The sequence below is a fragment of the Tamandua tetradactyla genome, chromosome 4 (genome assembly GCF_023851605.1).
Source record: "Tamandua tetradactyla isolate mTamTet1 chromosome 4, mTamTet1.pri, whole genome shotgun sequence".
NCBI classification, from domain to species: domain Eukaryota; kingdom Metazoa; phylum Chordata; class Mammalia; order Pilosa; family Myrmecophagidae; genus Tamandua; species Tamandua tetradactyla.
In genome coordinates, this window is record NC_135330.1 from 6,349,751 (window position 1) to 6,371,908 (window position 22,158).

At 55.6% G+C, this 22,158-nt stretch overlaps 3 protein-coding genes and 1 long non-coding RNA gene across 4 annotated transcripts; all 4 read right to left on the minus strand.

Annotated features, from left to right (window-relative positions):
- Positions 1 to 3,115: 3,115 nt before the first annotated feature.
- Positions 3,116 to 9,258, minus strand: LOC143678730 (uncharacterized). Its single transcript, XR_013173426.1, has 6 exons — positions 9,175 to 9,258; positions 8,499 to 8,619; positions 7,671 to 7,940; positions 4,645 to 4,722; positions 3,788 to 3,842; positions 3,116 to 3,189 (listed from the first exon to the last, which is right to left on the minus strand). It is a non-coding gene; the product is annotated as an uncharacterized LOC143678730 (long non-coding RNA).
- Positions 9,259 to 10,944: 1,686 nt separating this feature from the next.
- On the minus strand, positions 10,945 to 12,449 carry LOC143678731 (protein S100-A6). The gene is made up of 3 exons (XM_077155682.1): positions 12,314 to 12,449; positions 11,505 to 11,659; positions 10,945 to 11,161 (listed from the first exon to the last, which is right to left on the minus strand). The coding sequence occupies exons 2-3, from the start codon at positions 11,640 to 11,642 to the stop codon at positions 11,027 to 11,029; spliced, it is 273 nt and encodes a 90-aa protein (XP_077011797.1). The 5' UTR covers positions 11,643 to 11,659; positions 12,314 to 12,449; the 3' UTR covers positions 10,945 to 11,026.
- Positions 12,450 to 13,152: 703 nt separating this feature from the next.
- S100A5 (S100 calcium binding protein A5) lies at positions 13,153 to 16,174 on the minus strand. The gene is made up of 3 exons (XM_077155683.1): positions 16,146 to 16,174; positions 14,929 to 15,080; positions 13,153 to 13,296 (listed from the first exon to the last, which is right to left on the minus strand). Exons 2-3 carry the CDS (start codon positions 15,064 to 15,066, stop codon positions 13,153 to 13,155), a joined length of 282 nt encoding a protein of 93 aa, XP_077011798.1. The 5' UTR covers positions 15,067 to 15,080; positions 16,146 to 16,174.
- A 2,470-nt stretch (positions 16,175 to 18,644) lies between these two features.
- LOC143678734 (protein S100-A4) lies at positions 18,645 to 20,856 on the minus strand. Its single transcript, XM_077155684.1, has 3 exons — positions 20,794 to 20,856; positions 19,702 to 19,857; positions 18,645 to 18,942 (listed from the first exon to the last, which is right to left on the minus strand). The coding sequence occupies exons 2-3, from the start codon at positions 19,840 to 19,842 to the stop codon at positions 18,778 to 18,780; spliced, it is 306 nt and encodes a 101-aa protein (XP_077011799.1). The 5' UTR covers positions 19,843 to 19,857; positions 20,794 to 20,856; the 3' UTR covers positions 18,645 to 18,777.
- Positions 20,857 to 22,158: the final 1,302 nt, after the last annotated feature.

The window sequence follows — 22,158 nt, forward strand, 5'->3', positions numbered from 1 at the left end:
CACGGCCCCAGAACGACTTTAAGACCAAAGGGAGCCTGGACATACCTGGCGGTGCAGAGGCGCGCCCTCAGCTGCACCTGGTGAGTGATTGGAGCCGCTGTGAGGGGCAGGTGTATGCTATTGAGTCCAGGGAAAGGAGCAGTGCCCTAACGTGCACTCACCGGGGGCCTAGCAATGCAAAAGCCGGAGGCAAAAAAGGTTCATATATTTTTTAAAAATGGAAATTCCTGTTAGAATGACAGCGCTTTGTGATTGTTAATTTTTTTAACTTATCTGTCTTTAAAGAAAAAGAAAACATTTTAAGAAACATATGTCTTTCTGCTTTCCTGAAAAGTTCAGTGTTTTCACCCAGCGCAGAACTTCCGAGTGCCTTGCTCTCTTCTCTCAGGGAGGGCGGGTTTTGATTGACCACCGCAGTGGGCACTCCTGCCCCTGTCCTCCCCCAGTGCGCCGCCTCCTCCAGGCAGCCGCCTTCCCCAGGCGCTCTTGCTCATGCCTGCAGTGCCCCCCCATCCTCCCTGACCCTCCCCACCTCCATCCCCCCAGGAAAGATGAGATGGGCTTCCTTTTGCAGTGGGTTCATCTCTCCAGCTGTGCTTGGTTCTGCTGGCCTAGCTCTTTTTATTGTTTTAATCCAAATAATACCAACACGTGATAACATGTGAATCCTGCATTGTTTTCTGCCACCTCTCCCAGTGGCAACTTCTTTTAACTATTTCCAGCTTGAGCCCTTCTGATGACTGCTTTTACAACTGTAAACATTATCTTTATTTCTCTATTAATTGATCTATCAGTAAAACATCCATTTGGTTATGAAAAAATAATAGTCAAGTATTACCTTATAATGGACAACAACTTCCCCCTGCCCAAACCTCCAGGCCCACTTCCCAGAGCCGACCACTTTAAATGCTGTTACCTGCATCTTTACCTTCTGGTCTCAGCCCTAATCTCTTCAGCCTTGTCCTCACCAGGGCCCCAGATGGCAGGCCACCAGCACTGGCTTTCTCCTCCCTGAGGACTCAGCACTTCTGGGCTCCTAATGGCCCACACCCTTGAGTTTTGAGGGATCTAGTGATAGAAAGGTGCCTCTATTCTCTTCCCAGGTACTCAACAAAATGTTAGTACTAACTAACAGTAAATATTTACTATGTTGTTCATTATTTATTACTTACCTTGTTAATAGTGTTACATTGTAACTATGTTAATACTTATTTACTATGTTACTATTTATTATGGTAATGATAATTATTATCATTTACTATGATACCGGTGCTGAGTGTTGAAACTATACATTTAATTCTCATGACACCCCCAACAGGAAGGTCTTTTTATTTCCATTTTACAGAAGCTCAGAGTGGTTAAGTAACTTGCCCATGGTCACACAGCTAGCAAAGGCACAGTGAGGATTTGGACCTAAGTCTGCCTTATTCTGAAGTCCAGGCTCTAAACATTGTGCTCTACTGCTCCCCTGTTCCCAGCCTGTGTGACTCACTGTGTCACATAGTCACTGTGCTGGAGCAACAGTCCCACGTGCAGGGACAGACAAACCTGTAACAGATAGCTGGGCCGCCCTGTCGAGTATCCTTGCAGAGGCGTGTCCCGGGGACCACACACACAGGAGCTGTCCTGGTGACCAGCCCAGCAGACTGGGCAGCTGGATTTCCCAGCATGGCAGAGGATCAGTGCGATTCCCCGCTCCCCTTTTCTGCTCAGGGAAAAACACAGAGATTGGAAAAGTCTGTTTGGAGTTTTGACCAAACACCTCAATAATGCAGAAAGAACTATACACAGCTAATAGGGTGACCTCGCAAAGTATACCAGGCAGATGGGGTTAGTGCCTGAGTAAGGCCGGGACTGCTAGTTCACAAGGAAGAGGATCAGTGATGCCACATGTCATGTCATTGATTTTCTCACAGAGGAAACCTACGAGAACTGAAAACACACACCCACTCTAAAACCTGCATGTGACTCTTCATAGTGGCATTATTCACAATAGCCAAAAGGCGGGAACACCCCAAATGCCCATCAATAGATGGATAGATAGACAAAATGTAGTGTATGCATTCAGTGGGATGTTACTCAGCCATGCAAAGTGATGAAGGGTTGACAGAAGTGCCAGCGGGCGAGAACTTGGAAATCATCGCGCTGAGTGTGAGGCGTCAGTCATAAAAGGTCACATACTGCAGGCGTCAGTGCATGGGGAAGACCAGGCCAGGCAAATGCAAAGACAGACACCAGATTAGTGGTTACTGGGGGCTTGGGGGTGGGGATGGGAGTGATTGCTGTTAGGTGGGGGCTTCTTCTGTGGATGATGAAAATGTTCTGGAATTGGAGCATGGCCATGGCTGCCCAATTCTGCGAACATATTAAAAACCGCTGAATCGCACACTTTAAAATGGTGATTTTTTTTTATGGTATGTGAATTGTATCTCAATAAGACTGTTGTTTTTTTTTTAAAGAAAGACTTGACTATTTTTCCACATCCCCTGCAGCGAGATGTACTTGACTCTATAGCATAGGAGGCATGTGCTTTTAGGGGCCTATGAAAATGATTTAATTGTCACTTCTTTTAAAGCCAGAATTAAAAGTGAACATAATAATGATGATGATTATACAATAATGGTCCCATCTTGGCTTGTATTTGTCTTTATAACAATGTAGTGATAAAGCATACTGTTTATAGTTATTTCATGGAGGAAAGAGCCCCAAATGACACAAGTGCCCGTGGACGTCCTCAGCAGCCCTGCTTCTGGATCGTCTGTGAGGAGACGCCTGGCAGCCTGCACGTGCTGCGGGGGAGAAAGGGGCTGGAGCGCGCATCGCTTCCTCTCTCCAGGGTCTCTAATCCCACTTCCACCCTGGGCACCGCCTGGCCTGGGGCCGCTCCCAGTCCCGTTCTGAGGGGATCTGGTTTATCCAAGGAGAGGGTGGAGTCTCAAGGGAAAGGCACGGCCATGGAGAGCCGGGGGACTTGAGGGACCGCTGAGGAAGAGGAGGAGGCGTCTGCTGAGAGGGAGCCCTGTGGGCCTGCCCACCCCACGCCTTACTGAGCCTGGAGGCCGAAACACGTCCGAATGCCAGGGCACCAAGGGTGGTGTGCCTCAGCATCCTCCTCGCTTCTCTCACGTCCTCCCGGCAGAGGCTGGGCCGTGTCCCGGGTTGGCAGGGCTCAGGTGAGGGAGCCGGGCACTGGGAAGACAGAGAAAGATCTGCTTGGACATCCCAGGGTGTGGCGGCCCCTGGCTCACCGAAGTTTCCCTTCTCTGCTCCCTGCAGCCCTGTGGCACCCCTCCTCCCAGGCAGCCTCTCCGCGGACTCCAGTGGGCACTGCCGTGGGAGGGCCCGGGGCGGGGGGGGTGACACCTCCCCTTACAGGTGCCTTCTGCAGGCTTCACGGGGCCTGTCCAGGACCACGGGCCTCGGAGCCATCCGGGCGTCAGGCCTGAACGGATAATAAAACTTACAATATCTCCCTGAGAAGGCCAAAGCCTTACACCAGGGCGAGGTTCCTGGGTTCAGCTCCAAGGTGCAGAGGTGCCTAGAGTGCTGTTTCCTTAGGGACCTCAAAAGGGGTCGAAACCCTTTAGCCAGACACACCTCTGGCTGAAGTAAAAGCCAAAGAGACCAGGGCTCCCTGCTCCTGGAGAGATTTTATTTACATTCCAAAAAGATGGGAGTTGGGACTCAGGCCCTGTACATTTCCAAACAGACCCTTCAGAAGGGGAGGGAGGCAGCTGCCTTCGTCCCCTTTATAAGCAGAGAAAAATCCCTTTTCCTCATGTCTCACCTGTGGAGTCTGCAGGAAGGACAGTTCATCTGGATTTAATCGCGTTGCCCCAGGCCTTAATTAATTGTGAGGTGATTAGTACGAAATTTGTCTCTGATCCAATTACACGATAAAATTAATAAACGTAAATATTAAAATACAGATACCGAGAGAGAAGAGATGTGGGGACAGGAAAGGTATGGGGGGGGAAAACGAAAGAGAGAAAAGAAAGTAAGCACAATAAACAAACCAAAAACACTGCTGCCTTTGAAAAAGAGCATCAGTAAGCCAGCGTCTATTACATGATCCCATTTCTATGAGATTTCATATATATATATCAATATATAGTATATATATATAAAGAGATGCATGAAAGTATGTGATCAAATAGTTAATGGTGGTGATTTCATGGAGATGGAATTCCAGGTGATTTTCTTTCTCTTTAAATTTTTTAATATTTTCCAAAATTAAAAAACATTTTTATTGTAAACAACAAACATGCAAACATTCTTGACATGGTGGCCACCCATGGCTCACAATATCATCACATGGTTGTGTATTTATTACCATGACCGTTTTTTTGAACATTTGCATCTCTCCAGCAAAAGAAAAGAAAAAGAAAAAGCTCATACATGCCATACCCCTTACCCTTTCCTCTCATTGGCCACTAGTAATTTTTTTAATTTTTTAAAGTCCCCATATTTATTGGTATAATTTGGAGGACAAAAAGTATTTTTATTGTGAAAAATAAATACATCAAAAGAAGCTTTTGAAAGAATTAGAAAATAAAAAAGAACAAAAGAAGCCTTTGCAGACGGCCCCTCAGGCGCTGGACTGCGTGCAGACGGGCTGCGCGGGGGGCCTGCATCCCGCCCTACCTCGGTCTGAGTGTGGGATCCTGGCCAAGTGAAGCCACCAAATTTCTTTCCTTCCTCTTTGCGATTCCAGCGATTCCCCTGCAGAATGAGAGGGGGTGGGAACACACTGATTTAAAACAAAAATAGAGAGAAAAAAAAAAGTATCAAAAACTTAATGTTGGGGAGCAGCTCCAAAGAGGGGGAGCAGACGAATTCCGGGGGGAGCCAGGAGGGCAGAGCCGGCCGTGGCAGGTCAGCCTCTAAACAGTTTAATAATGACATCCTGGAGGACACTGTGAGCGCTGGGGCAGCACAGTGACCCCCTCCCACGCCCCTGCAGCTCTGCAAGAAGCCCAGCCAGGAGGCCAGCAGAGAAGAGGTGGCCGATGGGTGGTCTGGCAAATCCAGCCGCTCCAGCATGCAGCAGCCTGGCCTCACTCACCTGGGGACGGGCCCCTTCACAGCCTCAGTGGGGGGACAGTACACAAAGGCAAGGGGAGCGGGAAAGGATCCCGTAAGCAGCCAGATACTCCCCAGCAGGAAAGACTGGCCATCAGGGCTCCTTCCAAGAACACGTCCTGCCTCCAAAGAGGTAACTTATCAACTGTCGTAGGAAGGTGGGCACACTTAAAGAACATGGACGTCAAGTGCCCAGAATCACAAGAATTCAGCCACGTGTCTACCCCTGCGAGTGCGTGTGCTTGCGTGTGCAATGCGTGTGAGCATCTCGCGTTCACGCCCCCAGAAGCAGCTCGGCAGGAGCGCATTCTTACCAAAGGAAGAGCCTGTGAAGCACTTACCCTGATGCCTACCTACACTACAATTAGAGTTTGGGGGGAAAAAAAATCTATTTTTAATTAATTTATTTATTTTTTATTTTTTAGGTAAACACCTTTTGTACCTTTCTTATTTATAGTCTCCATCCCTGGATTTTTTTGTATTACAAACGTTTGTGATGCTGAGAAGTGAAGTTGATTTTATGTCACCTTCATGCATTGTAATCTACTTTGGGTAGATTTTTTTTAAAAAGAACCCTTAGGTTGGTTTTTAAATGAATTTTTAAGGAGAAATTTATTACTGTAGTTAAAAGTGGAGTGTCCTCACCAAACGCTGGGAAGAGGGCCCTGAGCCGTGGCCACCGGCTGCCCTTTACCCACCTTCGCGCAGGTGGGACAAGGCCTCTCTCGTCCGGACAGAAGCAGCCCTGCCTGCTCGGGCGGCTTAGCAAGGGCTGCCAGGCCGAACCCTAGCCCTGCCCCACCCCCCAAAGGGCCTGACAGCACCTTTTGTGCGGGACACGAGCTGTATGGCTGTTTTCAGTGCCCTGCCCAGGGAAGACTCTAACTCACGGACTAGACCACCCCTAGAACCCATCCGGCACAGGCATCCTACAGCTCTTCAGACCTGCAGCCTCCCTCCTGGGAGCTGATAGTAATTCAAGACTCTTGGCCACAAGGTGTGACGTTGGGTGGCTTTCTCCACGGGTAGGGAAGACCTGGAACCCCTCAGCAGGTGTGAGTGGGGTTCAATCCCAGGAACCGGGGCTGCCTAAATCACCCTAGATTTACCGAATGAGACTGTACATAATTCACCTGCCAGGGGGCATGAGACTATGTGCTGAACCAAAAACCCTGAAGAATTTGGGCACTGCCTTCTTTACACTGCGCGTGCCCTGGCCCCGGAGTTGCGAGCTAACCTGACGCTGACTTCATGCAAACACTTGCTCATCCACCCAGCTTGCTCTGTCCTGTGCCCGCCCAGTCGTGTAGGCTGGTGGTCGTGGAGTTCTAGGATCAACCGTCTCATAGCCAGAGGTGCGGGCCACGGTGGCTCAGCAGGCAGAGTTCTCGCCTGCCGTGCCGGAGACCCGGGTTTGATTCCCGGTGCCTGCCCATGCTATTAAAAAAAAAAAAGCTAGAGGTGCTGTCAAAATACTGGCTCCTAACCCAGCCCAGACCCACTGCCCTAAGTATCAAAATGTGAGGGTGCTGCCTCGGCAGCCATCTCCCTTTAGCTGAGCCATAAGCTTTCCATGAGCTGCGGCCACCACCCGCCCCACCTACACACTGAGGCCCGCAGTCCCTCCACCTTCTTGCTTTGAATGCAAACTTGAGTGACGCCGGAAATCTACTAACCTCCAGTCCTGGACCACGGTAAAGCTACAGCACAGGGCCCCCCAGCCCCCAGCCCCTTGTGCTGCCCGCGGGCACCCCTCTGCTGGTTGAGCCACTAGAGCGGATACCCCTTCCCACTACCCCCATGGCACCCTCTCTCCCCGGACCTGTGAGTAATAAACTCTTCTTTTGTCTTGTGTTATTGTCTCTGTCTCCCATTATGTTGGGCCCGGCCTCCACTGGAACCCAAATTCAAAATCTATCTTAACTGATTTGAAACCGCTACTAAATGAGGTTCTCGGGGAAGGCAGAGAGGCCCTAGAAGCCTACTTTCCAACAGCCTTCACAGGAGATTTTTATGAATACTAGTGTTTAAGTGCAGTGGTCTAGCTGATGAGCTCCAAATCTGGGTGCAAAGTGAAAATAATAGAACTTAAATTCAAATTTATTTTCCATACAAAAAAATAGGAGAAAAAATAGGATGGACTATTATTCAGTATGCCTATCGGCATTGCTTCCTCCTTCCCTGGGTCCATAATTCAGAGGGGCACAAGCCGCACGTAGAACTCAAGATATCCTGTAGGCAGAGTGGGATCCACGGCCCAGAGGGGCTGACACGTGCTCGCCCTGGCTCATTAGCTCTCCTCCTGTTGAGATACAGTGTGGCTTAAAGTGCCCGTTAAGTGGATTTATTTTATTGTCCGTAATTAAACTAAACCTGACAAAATGGATTGGCAGATTTCCGCAGCTCCGCTGAAAGGGAAGGGAAAGGGACTGTACTCTAGTTTGCTAGCTGCCAGAATGCAGTATGCCAGAAACAGAATGGCTTTTTAAGTTATTAAGTTGCGAGTTTACAGTTCTAAGGCCATGAAAATGTCCCAATTAAAGCAAGTCTGTAGAAATGTCCAAATTAAGGCACCAACAAGAAGTTACCTTCGCTCAAGAAAGGCCAATGAAGTCCAGGGTTTCTCTCTCAACTGGAAAGGCACATGGTGAACGTGGCAACGTCTGCTGGCTTTCTCTCTGGGATTCTTGTTTCATGAAGCTGCCCCGGGAGTGTTTTCCTTCTTCATCTCCAAAGGTCGCGGGCTGTGTGGGTTCTCGTGGTTCTCTCATGGATCTCGTGGTTCTCTCATGGATCTCGTGGCTCTCTCCAAAATGCTTCCTCTTTTAAAGGATTCCAGGAAACTAATCAAGACCCACCTGTAGGTGGCGACACATTTCCCTCTAATGAAAGGTTAATACCCACAACTGGGTGAGTCACATCTCTGTGGAGATAATCTAATCAAGATTCCACCTACAAAATGATTGCCTTCCCTTCCTAACCTAAATGGGTTTTGTGTCATTGTTGCTATATCTTAGATGTGTTCTATAAGTAATTTCATAATTTTTTGCATATCCTCAACATTTAATTAAATTAAACCTTTAAAAGAAAAGGATGAAGAAGAAATAGCAAAGCATGAGATAAGCACTAATGCACCGACATTGAACAAGGAGTACCTCAGCTTCTCCTTAACTTATGGTTTGCTCTGGGTGAGGGACTTCCCTGTGCCTGGTCTTCTCGCTTGCTGAATGGGGATGATGATATACACTACGAATAAAGCTCCGAGGATCCCAAGGAACAATGGACCTGAATGGACCTTGCAAAAACAAAAGGGTTATACAGATGCTGAGTGGTGGCACTGTTCTTAGTTTTGGGTTAGGCTGGCCAAGGACAGAAAGAGAGACACCCTGTGGCCCAAAGCACTAAAGCTCCCTTACCTGCTGCCCTGCCCAGCTCACAGAAATGGGTGGGGCGCTGCGGTCCCCGGGGTGCGAGGGCAGCTGGCTTGTAGGGTTCATGTCAGATCCGGGGGAGTGTCAACAGCGCGGGAGGAAGAGCCTGTCCATGGGGAGAGAGACGGGCAGAGCCGCACCCCAGGGCAGCCTTCGGGACCTGTGGGCTCAGCGGAAGGCTGGGGCAGGAAGCCCTGGGCTCACAGCCGAGCCCCTTCCACAGCTCTAGCCCAGACTACACTGCGTGAGAGAGTGTGATCAAGCATTCAGTTGCTACTTTAGTAATTGCAATAAATGCAAATGCAATAAAAACGGCTTATTGGCACACCTCTCCCCACCCCGTGCTGCACCATGCCCCCAGCTTAAGTCAGAAACCATGTCCCCAGCAAACGCAAGATCTGTTCCTTGCTGGGTTTTTTGGTTTGTTTTAAATCCACATTGTCACCCTCCACTGCTACGGCAAACTCGGAGCTCACACCTGTGTATGACAGGTAGACGGTGCCGTTTGTGGTTTCTCTTCCACTCCTTGGCCTGCCCCCCTCCCCCACCCCCCACCCAGAGCTGCCCCAAACAGCCCCTCCCCTCCGCCGCGGCTCTTGGCCCACGGAGACAGCAGAGCCCACGGAGACAGCGCCCCCTCCCTCTCCCAGCCGCTTTATACCGATCTGTACCCAGGTCTCGTCCTGAGAGCCCGGCAGGCCGAGGAACAAGGCTCAGACCCGACTTCCCGGTGCCTTCCCCTCGTTGACTTGCTCCTAGCAGGTGTGTCTTACATTAATTTGGGTCGCTTTATTTTTTGGTTGTTTGCCAGGAGCAAAATGGTCTCCCGACCTTGGCATTCCCTGGGCGCCCAAGTCCTGTCTCCCTCTTCATGGGACAGGCTCCCTGACGCCAGCACCGCTTTCACTGGCCCGGCCGAGAGGCTGGAGAAAGGCAGCCCCCCCTCCGCCCCCCAGTGTGTGGCCCTCTGTCCTCACGCCCCGCCCCGGGATGCACAAGAAGTGCGACTCCGGAGGGGGCTAACCACGGCCAAGACGTGGGTGCGGCTGTGCAGAGGGGGCTGGACCCCCACGTGGACCCCTTCCTGTGGGAGCACCCACTTCCCCAGGGAGGTGGGAAGATGAGCGAGCGGGTGGCGGGCGAGGTGGGTGAGCGCGGATGGAGGAGGCAGGCTGGCGTCCTGGGTGCCACCCTGGGGGGGAAAGCCGGAGGATTAGAACAGGGGCTGCATAAGGCAGCGAAACCCGGGGTGGGTGAGGACGGTGGTTAATTGTATAAACATAAGAGACGTTTCACGTGGACTAGAACAAGCACACGCCACTGTTACAATCAAAGCCAAATGTCAATTATAGGGGAGTCTGAGGGGCATGGGATTTTTTTCTTCAGAAGAAATGAGAATGTTCTCATACTGATGTGGTGGTGAATGTGTAACTACTGATTGCACACTTCGGATGGATTATGTGATGTGCAAATAAAACAGCTAAAAAAGGGGAGGGTGCTTTCCATCTGAGGTAGAGATCTCTTTCCCCCAGAACCTGCATGGCAGGGGTGGGGGGCTGCGGGGGGCAGAGGGGACTTGGGGACTTGCCTTGCCCGGCTGGAATTAGGCACTAGAGGGGAGACGTGAGGCAAATGCCCCATCAGCCTGAGGGGAACATCCACCTTCTTTCCACCCAGGGCTCCTGCCCACTGATACGGGTTCAGCCAATGGGCTGGGCACCCACTCAGTGATGTCTTTCTCTGACAGGGACTGAGAACTAGGCGTGGCTCCAAGGTGACTCATCCTGTCTGCTCATTGTCGACTGGAGGGCTTGAAGCAGGTTTGGGGTCCGGCCCCAGGGACTCCCAGCCCAGCCCTTTCATGAGCACCCCATGATGCACTGCTCGTGCAGCACCCCCCACCACCACCCCCGGTGGTGAGCAAAGCCATACAATCTCCTCATCGGCCTCAGACAGAAGACTCCATGGGGCCAGGCCTCAGGCACCTCAGCTGTGCCCTCCTCCCACTGCCCTCTTCACTGTGGTGAGAACCCAGACCTGCCCTGCCCTAGGGGCCCCCCTCCGGGTACTTGTTCCTCTCTCACTAGGACTCAACTCTTCTGGGGGCCTGCTGGGACTATCTGCCCCCACTCCCAGCACAGCCCCACCCAGGCACCATTTCTTCTCTAAGCTTCTTCCAGAATCTTCTCAGCTGGGGACTTTTCCTTAAGACGGCTTCATCTAGAAGGGACATCTTTTTGTAATTCATATAAAGTCACCTTAAGGGGTGACAGCAGCCTTGTCGGGGTGGATCCCACGTTGTGGGCCTGCCACTGGACCCTGGCCTGGTGAGTCATGAGCGACACCCACCCTCTGAGCAAACTTTCAGACTAGCTGGCACAGCACCAAGCAGAAGGAGAAAATCAGAAATCATGAGGCCAGGACACGGGTGTAGATTTGACCAAAGAAAAAAAAGACATTTTATTTTACAATTCCCCACCATCGGACCCCTAAGGGTCCCTTTCCCAATTTCCTCAGCCCTTGAGAGCTTCACTATAAATCATGGCCAAGGCCCCCAGGAAGGTGACATATTCCTGGAAGTTCACCTCCTGGTCCTTGTTGCGATCCAGCTCGTCCATCAGCTTTGCAATCTCAGCATCCTGCAGCTTCTGAGGTCAGAAGGGGGTCCAGACCCAGGCGTGAGAACCCAGCATCCTCTCCCTTCGCCCCGCCCAGGCTGCCCTCTCCCGTACAGGTGGCCACACAAGAGGGTCCCTGTGCGCCTCAGGCTCAGGGCTTACTTCTCCTTGAGTCCTGCTCCCCCCTCAGGGGGAGGGAATATCAGGGTGGGTATATCCCCCCACCCAGGGGACCGGGACCCCACCCAGGCAGGGCTGTGGTCCGGTGCCCCAGAACACAGAAACGCGTGAATGCCCGGCACCCGGTGCTGTCCCCCACCCCCGTATCCCAGTTCTGCTTCTTAAAGGGCAGGGCAGGGGGGTTGGCGCTCACCGAGCCGATGGCGAGCTCCTTCTGGATCAGCTCCTTCAGCTCCCTCTTGCTCAGGGTGTTCCTGTCTCCCTCCCTGCCAGAGTACTTGTGGAAGGTGCTCACCAGGAGGCAGATGGCCTGGTCCAGGGGGCATGCCATGGCTTCTCGGGGCAGAGCTGGGGGCAGAGGGGGCTGCTCAAGGCCCAGTGGACAGCAGGGACCTCTCACTCCCGAGCACAGCCAAGAGCCTTGCTGCAGAGCCCCCACCACCCCCACCAGGGCTGGACCTCAAGGCTCTGCCGCAGACAACTGGTCCCCGGGGGTGGCCCAGGGCTTGAGAGGGAGGAGGAGGGCAGCCTCTAGCGCTGGGCTCCCAAACAGACCAGCACCCTGAGGGACCAGCGCTGAGGAGGGGAGGCGAGGGGAAGCGAGGGGAGGCGAGGGGAAGAGAGGCCAGGAGAGTCAGGAGAGGCCGGGGCTCCACGCTGCACATGGGACCAGCAACTTTGGGCACTCCTGAGATCTGTCCTCCAGGGGTTCCCGGAGAAGTCTGGAGTATAACGGCCACACATACACTCACTCACACGGCCACACACAGCGATCTGACACACCAGCACCCCAGAAAGGCACACCCGGGGAGCGCCCCATCCGGTGGCCTTGGCCCGCGGCGCCGCCCGGCCCAGCGCGGCCGCTCCTGAACCCCCCGCCCCGCAGACAGGTCCCCCCCGCCCCAGTCTGCAGGCGGGCGCCGGCGGGGACGCGCCTGGATCCCCGGCCCGAGGGACCGGGCGGCCCTGGAACGACCCAGACGGGCCAGGAGAAGAACTCACCGCAGCGCGGAACAGAGGCGCGGAGGGAGAGCGGACAGGACGCTCTGAACCGCCACCCCGACCGCCTTAAAGCCACCGCCCGGGGGCCGGCTGCGGAGAGAGCCCGACCTCCACGTCCGCCCCCCGCCCCGCCCTGCGGGACACGCACACCCCGCCCCCCGCCCCGCCCCGCCCTGCGGGACACGCACACCCCGCCCCCCGCCCCGCCCCGCCCTGCGGGACACGCGCACCCCGCCCCCCGCCCCGCCCTGCCCCGGGGCCGCTCCGGGCTGCGGCAGGGGGTGGGGGGTCCCTAGTGGAAGAACTGGAGGGTCTTGGGGAGACACCCGCAAGCCCAGCCCAGCCACGTCCAGCACCCCAACCTCCCTAGCTCGATTGGCCCGCGGGCACCTGGAGGGGAAGGAGGCGGGAGCGGCGGCCGCCCCGGTCCTTCCCCGGCCTCCGGGTGCTAGAACGCGGGGGGCCCCAGAAGCGCAGCTCGGGGGTGGGGGGTGCGGAGGGGCTCAGGGACAACCTTAGATGAGGGAGACGGCGGCGCCCAATGGTGCACCGATGAACATCTGGAAGCACCCATGCCCCCACGGAAGACAAGTCCCTGCCACCGGCACCCCACGCCCCCGCGCCCAGCCAGCGTGAACGAGACAACTCCAAAACCAGCTTCCAGGCCCCGAAGTGCAAGATCTTTATTTCCTCCGCTGGGAGGGAAGGTTGGGGCGGGGTCCATCCGGGAGGGCGTAAGGAGGGCGGGGCCTAAGGCGGGCGTGGGGGAGGGCGGGGCGGGGCGGGCGTGGGGGAGGGGCTGCGGAGGGCGGGGCGGGGCCGGGGGCGGGGCCGCCTGGTCACTTGCTGTCCTCCAGGAAGAAGTCGTTGTAGGCCATGCACAGCGTGCTCAGGAACACCGAGTATTCCTTGAAGTCGATCTCCTGGTCGCTGTTTTTGTCCAGGCTCTTCATCAAGTTGTCGATGCTGCCCTCCTCCATCTTCTGTGAGGGGCCAGGAGGAGGGCCAGCTCGGCAAGGCGCTCAGCCCGCCCTGACCTCGCGGGGGGGGGCCATCCCCCCACCCCAGAAGGCAGCCCCCGGCCAGGGCCGATCCCCGCCGGGTCAGACGCCCCGGGAGTCTTGCCCAGCACAGGGCCTGGCAGCGGGTAAGGGCTCCGTGATGCCTCCCGAATCCAGATAAATGGCAGTGGGGAGCCTGGTACAGACACGACCCCCTCCACATCCTTCCCCACCCAAAGAAATGGATGGAGATTTCCAGCTGTAGATAAATCTAGATCATCTAGATTTCCTACCAGCACCTAATGAAAATGGGATGGTGGCTGTATGGCTCTGAAGATGAGCCAAGACTCAGTCTGGCCTCATTTTAAGAGACAACTGAGAATTGGTTCTGAGAAGCCACCCCGTCCCTCCAAGCCGGCAGGAAAGCTGGCATGCAGAGGGAGCCTGGCTGCCCACTCATGTCCTCTGCCTGCTCCCCTACCCTCCCCACGGCTCCACCAGAAGGAGGGAGAGAGGGTCCTGGAGGTGAACCAGGAAGAAACTACAGACCGGGAGGCCCTGCCCGCCTTGCATTGCCCTCAGCTCCGTGTTTTCCTCAGGAGTCGGGATGTCAGGACATACAGAGACGGAAACAGCCTTGTGGCGATGTGACTTGGCCCCAGCCTGACCTCCTGTTAGACTGAGGCCTCCTGAGCCTCGGCCCCCCTGTCATTAACTCCTGCAGGGCATGTGGCCCCTCCTCTGCCCTCATGAGCCCGGGATGCGGGGAGCCTGCGGGACACCCACACCTGACTCAGTCTCCTGCCCAGCCGAGCACACTCCAGGGAGCGTCTCCTCTGTGGAGGCTGCCGGGTACCAGGATGCGGGGTGATGGGAGAGCCCCTAGGCTGAGTGTTACAGGGAAAAGGGAGGGTAAGACATAGGCCTGGCCTGAAATTCCAGCTTAGCCTCTCACTAGCTGGGTATCTTTGAACAAGTTATATAATGTGTCTGAGCCTCGATTTCCCTCACTGTCACCTCCCTCCCACCATCTCCATCATCTCCAGCTGGTGGGAATCGGTCCTGCCTCCCTCCTACCCTGTGTTCTCGGGTTAGCAGGCCTCTCCTCTTGGTTCCCACGTCAACGCCCCTCAGGCGCATGGGGAACCATCAGGAGCCCTCGAGGTGTACACAGCTCCACCCAGGCACCTGGACCCTTCACCCCGCAATCCCTCGCCCAGGCTCTGCCACCGCGGGGGGAGCTGGGCCCACCCGACCCTGCTCCTTGCGCTCACCCCACCCTCCATGCTCAGCTCCTCCTTCCCAGTGAACCTGGCCCACCCCCCACGCTGAGGTCTAGAACTTCCTCCTGGGTCTCTTTAGGTGCCCTTTGGCCACCTCGCTCCAGGCTCAGACTGGAGGGCCCTGAGGCCGAGCGCGTGTGCGCCCTCAGGCTGGGGCCCTGTGCAGCCAAGGGCCGGGCCCCACCTCCCACAGTGGGCTTGCTGTTTCCGCCTCTTCTTTTATTTATTTATTTATTTTATTTCTAATTTATTTATTTTTTGCCCCCTGCCCCCCTGGCAGCCACAGGAAGCACTCAGCCATTGCAGTGGGGGTGAGGGAACAGCCACTTACCTCCCCAAGACACAGCTCCTTCATAATCAGCTCTTTCAGTTCCTTCCTGCTCAGAGTCAGCTTGCTGCCCTCTCTTCCAGAGTATTTGTGGAATGTGGTGACCATGGTCGTCAGGGCCTTCTCCAGAGGCGTCTCCATCACAGCGCACAGCTCTGGGGGGGAGGAACAGGCGACCACCTTCTACACTGGCCCCCTCTAAGGCCCCTTCCTCAGGGGACCAGGGACTGAACCCCACGATGAGACAGCCGCATGCAGGCAGCTTACAATGAGACCCAAGGCTAACCTGGGCCCCGCCGAGCAGGAAGCCTGCCGGGTCACCCTATAAGACCACAGGCTCCACAGCCTATGGGGTGTTTGAGAAAAGGGCCCTGGGCGCAAAAGAATGCCAAGATGGTTCTTCAAAGAAGAACTGGTGACAGGCTGGCCGAACAGGAAAGGGTCACGGTTTTCTGTCTGCCTCATCGCGTGAGCTCTGGGCACCAGAGGAGTCTCCACCCGAGCCCCTCCTGTACCGCAGTGCCGGAATCACCTGCTGTCCCGGAGGGTCCATTCTAGAAGGGGGGGGGGTCAGGGCAAAGAGAGTCCAGGGGCTAGAGGCGGCTGGAGCCGGAACTGGAGATGAGGCGTCAACAGGAAGTAAGAGAAAGAAAGGTGACTGACTTGCCCAGTGGGTCTCCAGTCTCAAGGCCCAGAGACCCACACACCCAGAGGCTGGCCAGGAGCCCGGGCGGTGGACATACGACAACTCCAGGATCATTCTGAGACCTGAGTCCAGAGGTTGGGATGAAATGGGGCCCTTGATTCCACGAGGCAGGTGGAGCTCCTGTGGCTCAGACTTGAAAACCACAAAGGGGACAACACCCAAGGAGCTTGGGGGCTGCAGGCGAATCCTGCTGGAGGGTCCTGAGCAAGAAGGAAGGAGCTGTCGGCTCCCACCTCCAGCCCGAAGCCCACCGATGGGTGTCGAACTAGACCTGTCATTCATCTCCCACCACTCGAAAACCTCAAGGAGACGCAGCCAGGACACAGGGTCATCCTGGCTGGTTCTGATTCCCACCTGCTCCCCCAGAGCCATTTCTCAGGAAAGTTCTGATCATCACAACTCCAAACCTTCTGCCTACTCTTCCCAGAGCAAATGCCCGCTCCTCGGGCCAGGCCTCCCTTATGGGTCAACATGGCTGATTGTCCTCCAGCTTCATCACCCAAGAAGAACTCACCAAGGGAGCGAGTGAGACCAGAGAATGAAAGTAGCAGCAGCGGGCTCCTTCCCACTGCCCTCTGCCTTTATTCCCTTGCCCCAGTCCCCAGGAAACCAGGGAGAACCAATGAGAAGGGTACAGGGAGATGAGGAGGCTTAGGTCAGAGCCTCCTGGGACTGGGGTGGGGAGAAACCCCCTCTCTATCTCACTTTCCTTCCTTGTTTACTGTGGGAACACACTGAGTTCACCATGGCACACACATCCCAGAAACTATGGTTCTCAAACCCTGCATCAGAACTCACAGTGATGGGCTAGCAGAGCAGAAGAGGGCAAGCCAGGCTGCAGGGAAAAGAAAACTCGGAAGGTATGGGTAGACCACTGTCCCCAGTGGGCCACTCCCACCCATCCTTCCACTCACTAAGAGCAAACAGACCTTGAGCTAGGGGTCAGTAGGGAAAGTTTCTAGCCAAGGACGGGGCCAAGGTCATTAGCTAGCCTGGAGCCTAAGATTTTCAAAGTGCTTTAAAATGAATGATTTCTTTTAAGCATCCCAAATCTTCATGGGTTAAAAATTGTTGGAGACCCTTGGAATGGAGGACTGAGAATCAGGAATTGGGGAAGGGATCCAGGGAAGGACGAGGGGCCTGGCGACGGGATGAGGTTGTGGATGAGAAGACAGGTCCCGGTTCAAGGCGCACTGATAGACATGGTGAGGCTTGGGGAGCGTTGCCTGCATCTCAGGAAGACTGGAACACTGTTCTGAGAATGGGAACAGAACAACTTAGGGGCTTAGCAAGCAGTCCCTGCCACGGCCCCAACCCTTGCCTGCCTGGGCCCTCCCTGCTGCCCCCTGCTCCACCCCCGCCCCCGGCTGGCAGGGCTCAGGAGGCAGCAGGAACACGTTGCTGAGCAACAGGAGTTTCCGAAGACGAGAGAGCGCTGCAGGAGGAGGCTCAGGGGAGGGCGGTCCCAGGGAAGACGGCGGCCGGAAGGCTGGCCTGGGGGGGGGGGGTCAGTGTGGGGGGGGGTGTGGAAGAAGGGAGAAAGAAGGGGAGAAAAGGGCAGAGAAGCCCGTTTTTCTGGGACCAAAATTCCACCCACGTCTCTGTAGCCAAATTCTAAGGGAACCGCTGAGTCACGTGCCCCTTTCCTGTGAATGTGGAATGTGAGAGGAGAACAGGGATGAGAGGAAAGGGGAGAGTTTGATGGGCCAATGGCCCCAGATCCTGCTTCTTGGCCTGACCTTGACTCACCTCTTCCTTAAAGGTGCCCCGCGTCATCCGGGCATGGCCTTGAGGTCTAACTTGAAACCCACCCACCGGCCCCTGCAGCCCATTGAGCCTTAGTCTCCCCGAAGTGGAAGCAACACATGCTTGATTTCCTGCGGAGAGAAATCTCAATTTCATTTATCAGATCATGTGTCTGGAATTTTTGTCTCAAAAACTTCAGTCACGTGTGATTGTGAAAACCTTGTGTCTGATGCTCCTTTTATCTACCTTATCAACAGACGAGTGAAACATGTGGAATAAAAATAAATAATAAGGGGCACAAATGTGAAAATAAACTTAGGTTGAAATGCTAGTGATCAATGAAAGGGAGGGGTAAGGGGTATGGTATGTATGAATTTTTTTCTGTTGTCTTTTTATTTCTCTCTCTGAATTGATGCAAATGTTCTAAGAAATGATCATAACAATGAATATGCAACTATGTGATGATATTGTGAACTAATGATTATATATGTAGAACGGAATGAGCATATGTTAAGAATGTTTGGGTTTCTTTCTTGTCATATTTTTTTAAAAATTGAAAAGTTAATTAAAAAAAAAAAGAAAAAAACAAAACTTCAGGCACCTCCTCCCCATCTCCCTCCCACCCCAACCAGGTCCTTTGTCCTTCTCTGAAAACACGTGACTCCTAATTGATAGCAGATCTCATCCCAGGGACAGTGGACTGGAGAATGACTTCTGCGAACAGCCCTGTCTCCCTCCTTATCCAACCATGGATAGGAAAGGATGAATCTGTCCCTGTGGGTCCTGATTGCAAATGTCAGGATTGCGGGCCAGCCCTCCTCCCCGCCCCCTGTGGCCCCGGGCTCTCACACCCACACACCCGGCCTGCTACATCCCCCCTTCCCTCCCCATGACTCCTTCCTTCCATCTCACTCCCTGGCAACCCAAGCCCATTCCAGACCCCAACCAGGAGCAGATGTGACCTTCCATCCCATCTGGGCCTCAGTTAGAGGTCCTGCCACAGGCAAGATTGGAGAGGGGTGGGTGGGGTGAGCTGGCTGGCTGTGATCCCCTGGTCTCCGGTGGTCCCTTTCCCTGCTCCTAGCGCCATCCAAAGCCAGCTCTGTCCTCCCCGGCCCCTTCCCCATGCACATATCCTGGTCAGCTCCCCTCCACTAGTCTGCTCCCCAAAAATCTGCAGCTGAGCTGCCTCTCCATGAGCCTGCGCCTTCCCCGGACGTATCCCCCGGCCCCTACCCCGCACACCAAGTCTCTCAGACCAGCAGCCTTAAAGCTTTCAAGACTCTTTATTGGAGTTGCTCAGCATCACACACGAGTCTGGAGGAGCCAGGGGAAGGCACCGCCCCCACGGCCCCCAGCCAAGGCCCGGCCAAGCCCCCGCAGCCGCAGCTCGGGGTCACTCATTTCTTCCGGGGCTGCTTGTCGGGGAAGCCCTCAAAGAAGTCGTTGCACATCATGGCGATGCAGGACAGGAAGACGCTGTACTCCTGGAAGTCCACCTCATTGTCCCTGTTGTTGTCCAAGTTGCTCATCAGCTTCTGGAAGGCGGCCTCGTCCGTCCTTTTCTGGAGAGAGAGGAGGCGACAGGTGAGGAGGCGACAGGTCAAGCGCCATAGCCTAGGGAGTGAAGCCCAGACGAGAACCGAGTGCCCCCCCAGATCTGGGCTCGAGAAGGTGCTTGGCCACTCCTTGGGAAGCCCAGGCTTTAGGACCTTCCACCTTCAGGGCGAAGCTAGTGCAGGAGGAGGCTGTCCCTTGGGTGAGAAGGACTCTGCTGAATACCTACCTGGATGCTGTCAACTGAAAAGGCGGGACATCTTTTCCCAAGGCTGTTTTAAGACTCCATTTAGGTAATGGCCATAAAACAGCACACAAGGGACGGTTTGACATGGATGAGAGCTGCTTTATTGCTTGAGGGGAGATCTGTAGGCGTATGCCAGCCTCCATAGCTACATCGGCACATTCACAAGCCAAATAGAAGCTCAAAATTTTTCCATTGCTAGAGTGGCAGCAAGAGTCCTGGTGCAGCTCTCGGTTGCATGCATGGACCACTTTGCAAAGTTACTTAGCCTCCCTGAGCGTCAGCTTTCCCTTCAGCTAAGTTACATAATAAGTACAAAGCACCTGGCTGCACGTCCAGCTGGTAACTCACCCTCCATCAGCCTGCGCCGGGGACCCGTGCATGCTGGGCACCGGCTGTCTTTCTCTGAAGGCAGCCAGGGCAAGCTCTCTGCCCCCTCCTTCCCCCTTCCAGTGAGAGATACCACCTGTAGCAAAGACTAGCACCTTCCAGGGCCTCGCCCCTCTTCTGGGCACCTACTTACCCCCAAGAAGCTGGGCAGCTCCCTGGTCAGCAGCTCCTTTAGCTCTGACTTATTGAGCTTAAACTTGTCACCCTCCTTGCCTGAGTACTTGTGGAAGGTGGACACCATCACATCCAGGGCTTTTTCCAGGGGGTACGCCATGGCAGCAATCAGGATCTGGGGGTGGGGGGGTTCACAGAGGCACCCTTATCTACCCTACGTGCCAGCTAAGCATCCACAGCCCCCAACCCACTCCCCACCCCTCATGGAGCATTTGATGAGACTCTGGTCCTGCCGTGGGGGGAGCCTACAGAGGCGGGGCTCAGCTCCTGGTGGCGTCAGGGGCTGTATAGAGTGGGAGATGCAAGCTCCAGGCAGCAAACATTGGCAGGGTCCACTGCACAGGCTCTGGAGATTCAAGCCGCCAGCACCCTGGGCCTCACTCAGGTCGTGTCTCAACCACAGTGTTGTTTCCACCCCTTACAGACCCCCCCACTCCCCCAGCCGGGCAGCGGCTCCACCCTGAGCCATTCTTCTTGCTTCCAGGCTGGGTGTGGCTGCTGGAGCCCAGCCCAGGGGCCTGGAGCGGAAAAAACCAGCTGCCGGGCCTAGGGAGGGGCAGGGTGAGGTGGCAGAGGCAGGCATGGGAGGGGAGGGGAGAAGAGGAGGGGGGAGAAGAGAGAAGGAAAAAGAAGGGAAGAAAGACTAGAGGAGGGGAGGGGAAGCCGGGCTCTCCCGGGCTGGGCTGCTCCGTGCAGGGCAGAGGCTCCTGGGACACTGCCGGACAGAAGCCCACAGTGCCTTCTGCCTCCATCTGCCTCCCACTGCTGGGCGTACGCACATGGCCATATGCAACCCAGCAAGCACAAGCCATGGGTCACACACATGCCACAGCACACCCCAACAACACTGCCTGCAGCCCCCGCCTTTCAGTACACCTGCACACTTTCTGTTTCTCTCTCTTGCACACACACATCCCACCCCAGAGCCTCCACATCTGAATTGCACATCTGGATCCATTTAGCACATCTGGTCCCCACCAACCTCCCTTTCTCCTGCCCCGGAGCCTGGGTCAGACACCCCTTGCATGCCAGCCAAGCAGCCACAACTCACCAGGACAAGTGAGAGGAAGCGCCAAAGAGAGAGGGCTGGGGACAGAAGAGTGGGGAAAGCCCAGCGGTCTGACCTATTTATACCCGGGGCCAAGCCCTGCCCATGGCAGGGGATGGGGGAAAGCGGGAGACTGGCCTCCTGCTGTGGGCCCATGTTTGCCACAGCCCCCTCGACCATCCTGCCCAGGAAACCAAGCTTCCTGCCCCCGGGCAGGCCCAGGTGGACAGTGGGTGGGCACCAGTGAGCCTGGGCAGACACCTCCGCTGGGTGGGCATGCCCAGCGCACAGAGCTCAACCTGGGGTTCCTGGAGCTAGAGGAGGGGGCGGTGTGTGAATGGAATGTGGGGGTCAGGGAGTAGGAGGGCCTGGGAAAAGGGGTTCAGGGGTGGTGGGGGAAGGATGGCAAATGCCCCTGACAGTATGGGGCTTGGTGGGGAGCCCCAGGCTCAATCAGCCCTTCCCCTCCCCAAAGGGCACCTGCCATGGTGATGGGGTCGGGGAACAGGGGGCACTCAGGACGGGGAACTGGCTGACACCCAAAGCAGGCTCAGGACGCCCCAGAATGTCTGTCAACAAAGGACCTGGGTGAGGTGGCATGCAGTGGTGGAGGGGGACGGGGCTCAGAGATGGGGTGAAGAAACAAGGGTGGGGTGGTTAGGGACAGGGGTGGGAGTGGGGGTGGCTGGCGTAGGGGTGCGTGTCAGGAATTCAGAAGCCAGGTTGGGGCAGGAGTCAGGGGTGAAATGGTCCCATAGGGACAAGTCAGGGATGAGGGTTAAGTTTCCAGGGAGGGGCTTGAGCTCAAGGATGGGGGTTTTGGGCTGATGGGCTGAGCTGATGAGGCGGGGGCGGGGGCATTGAGGCTCAGGGTGGGGGAGGACCCCAGGGATAGAGTGAAGCTCGGAAGTGGGGGTCTGGGCCCTCGGTAACTATGACCTCAGGAATGGGGTCTGCCCCAAGGTCTCCCCTACCCCTTCCAACACAGGGCACCCCTCCTTGGTTGGGTGCAGACACTTCAGACATCCTAAACCCATGAATCCTGTTTTCAGGGCTCCCTCAGCCCTGGGCTGGGCATACACCCCCCCCACCCCGCCCCACGGCCCCACCCGCCTCAGAGCATCCTGTCACGAGGGCTGGGCTGGGTCGAGCTCAGCTCTTCTGTCCCCGCTGAACCACTGGCTGCCCCGCCTGGAGGGCACTCCACCCTCAGGGGCCCCAGAGAGAGGCCCTGTGGCCCCTCCCCCAGGATGGGAGTCACTGCGTGGGACCCCACCCCTTTTGCCGGGCTGCTGAGACCAGGTCATTTCCTCCGGGTCTGAAACGGCCCTGGGGTGCGTGGGCTGCTCGGGGGCCCCTCAGCTGCCC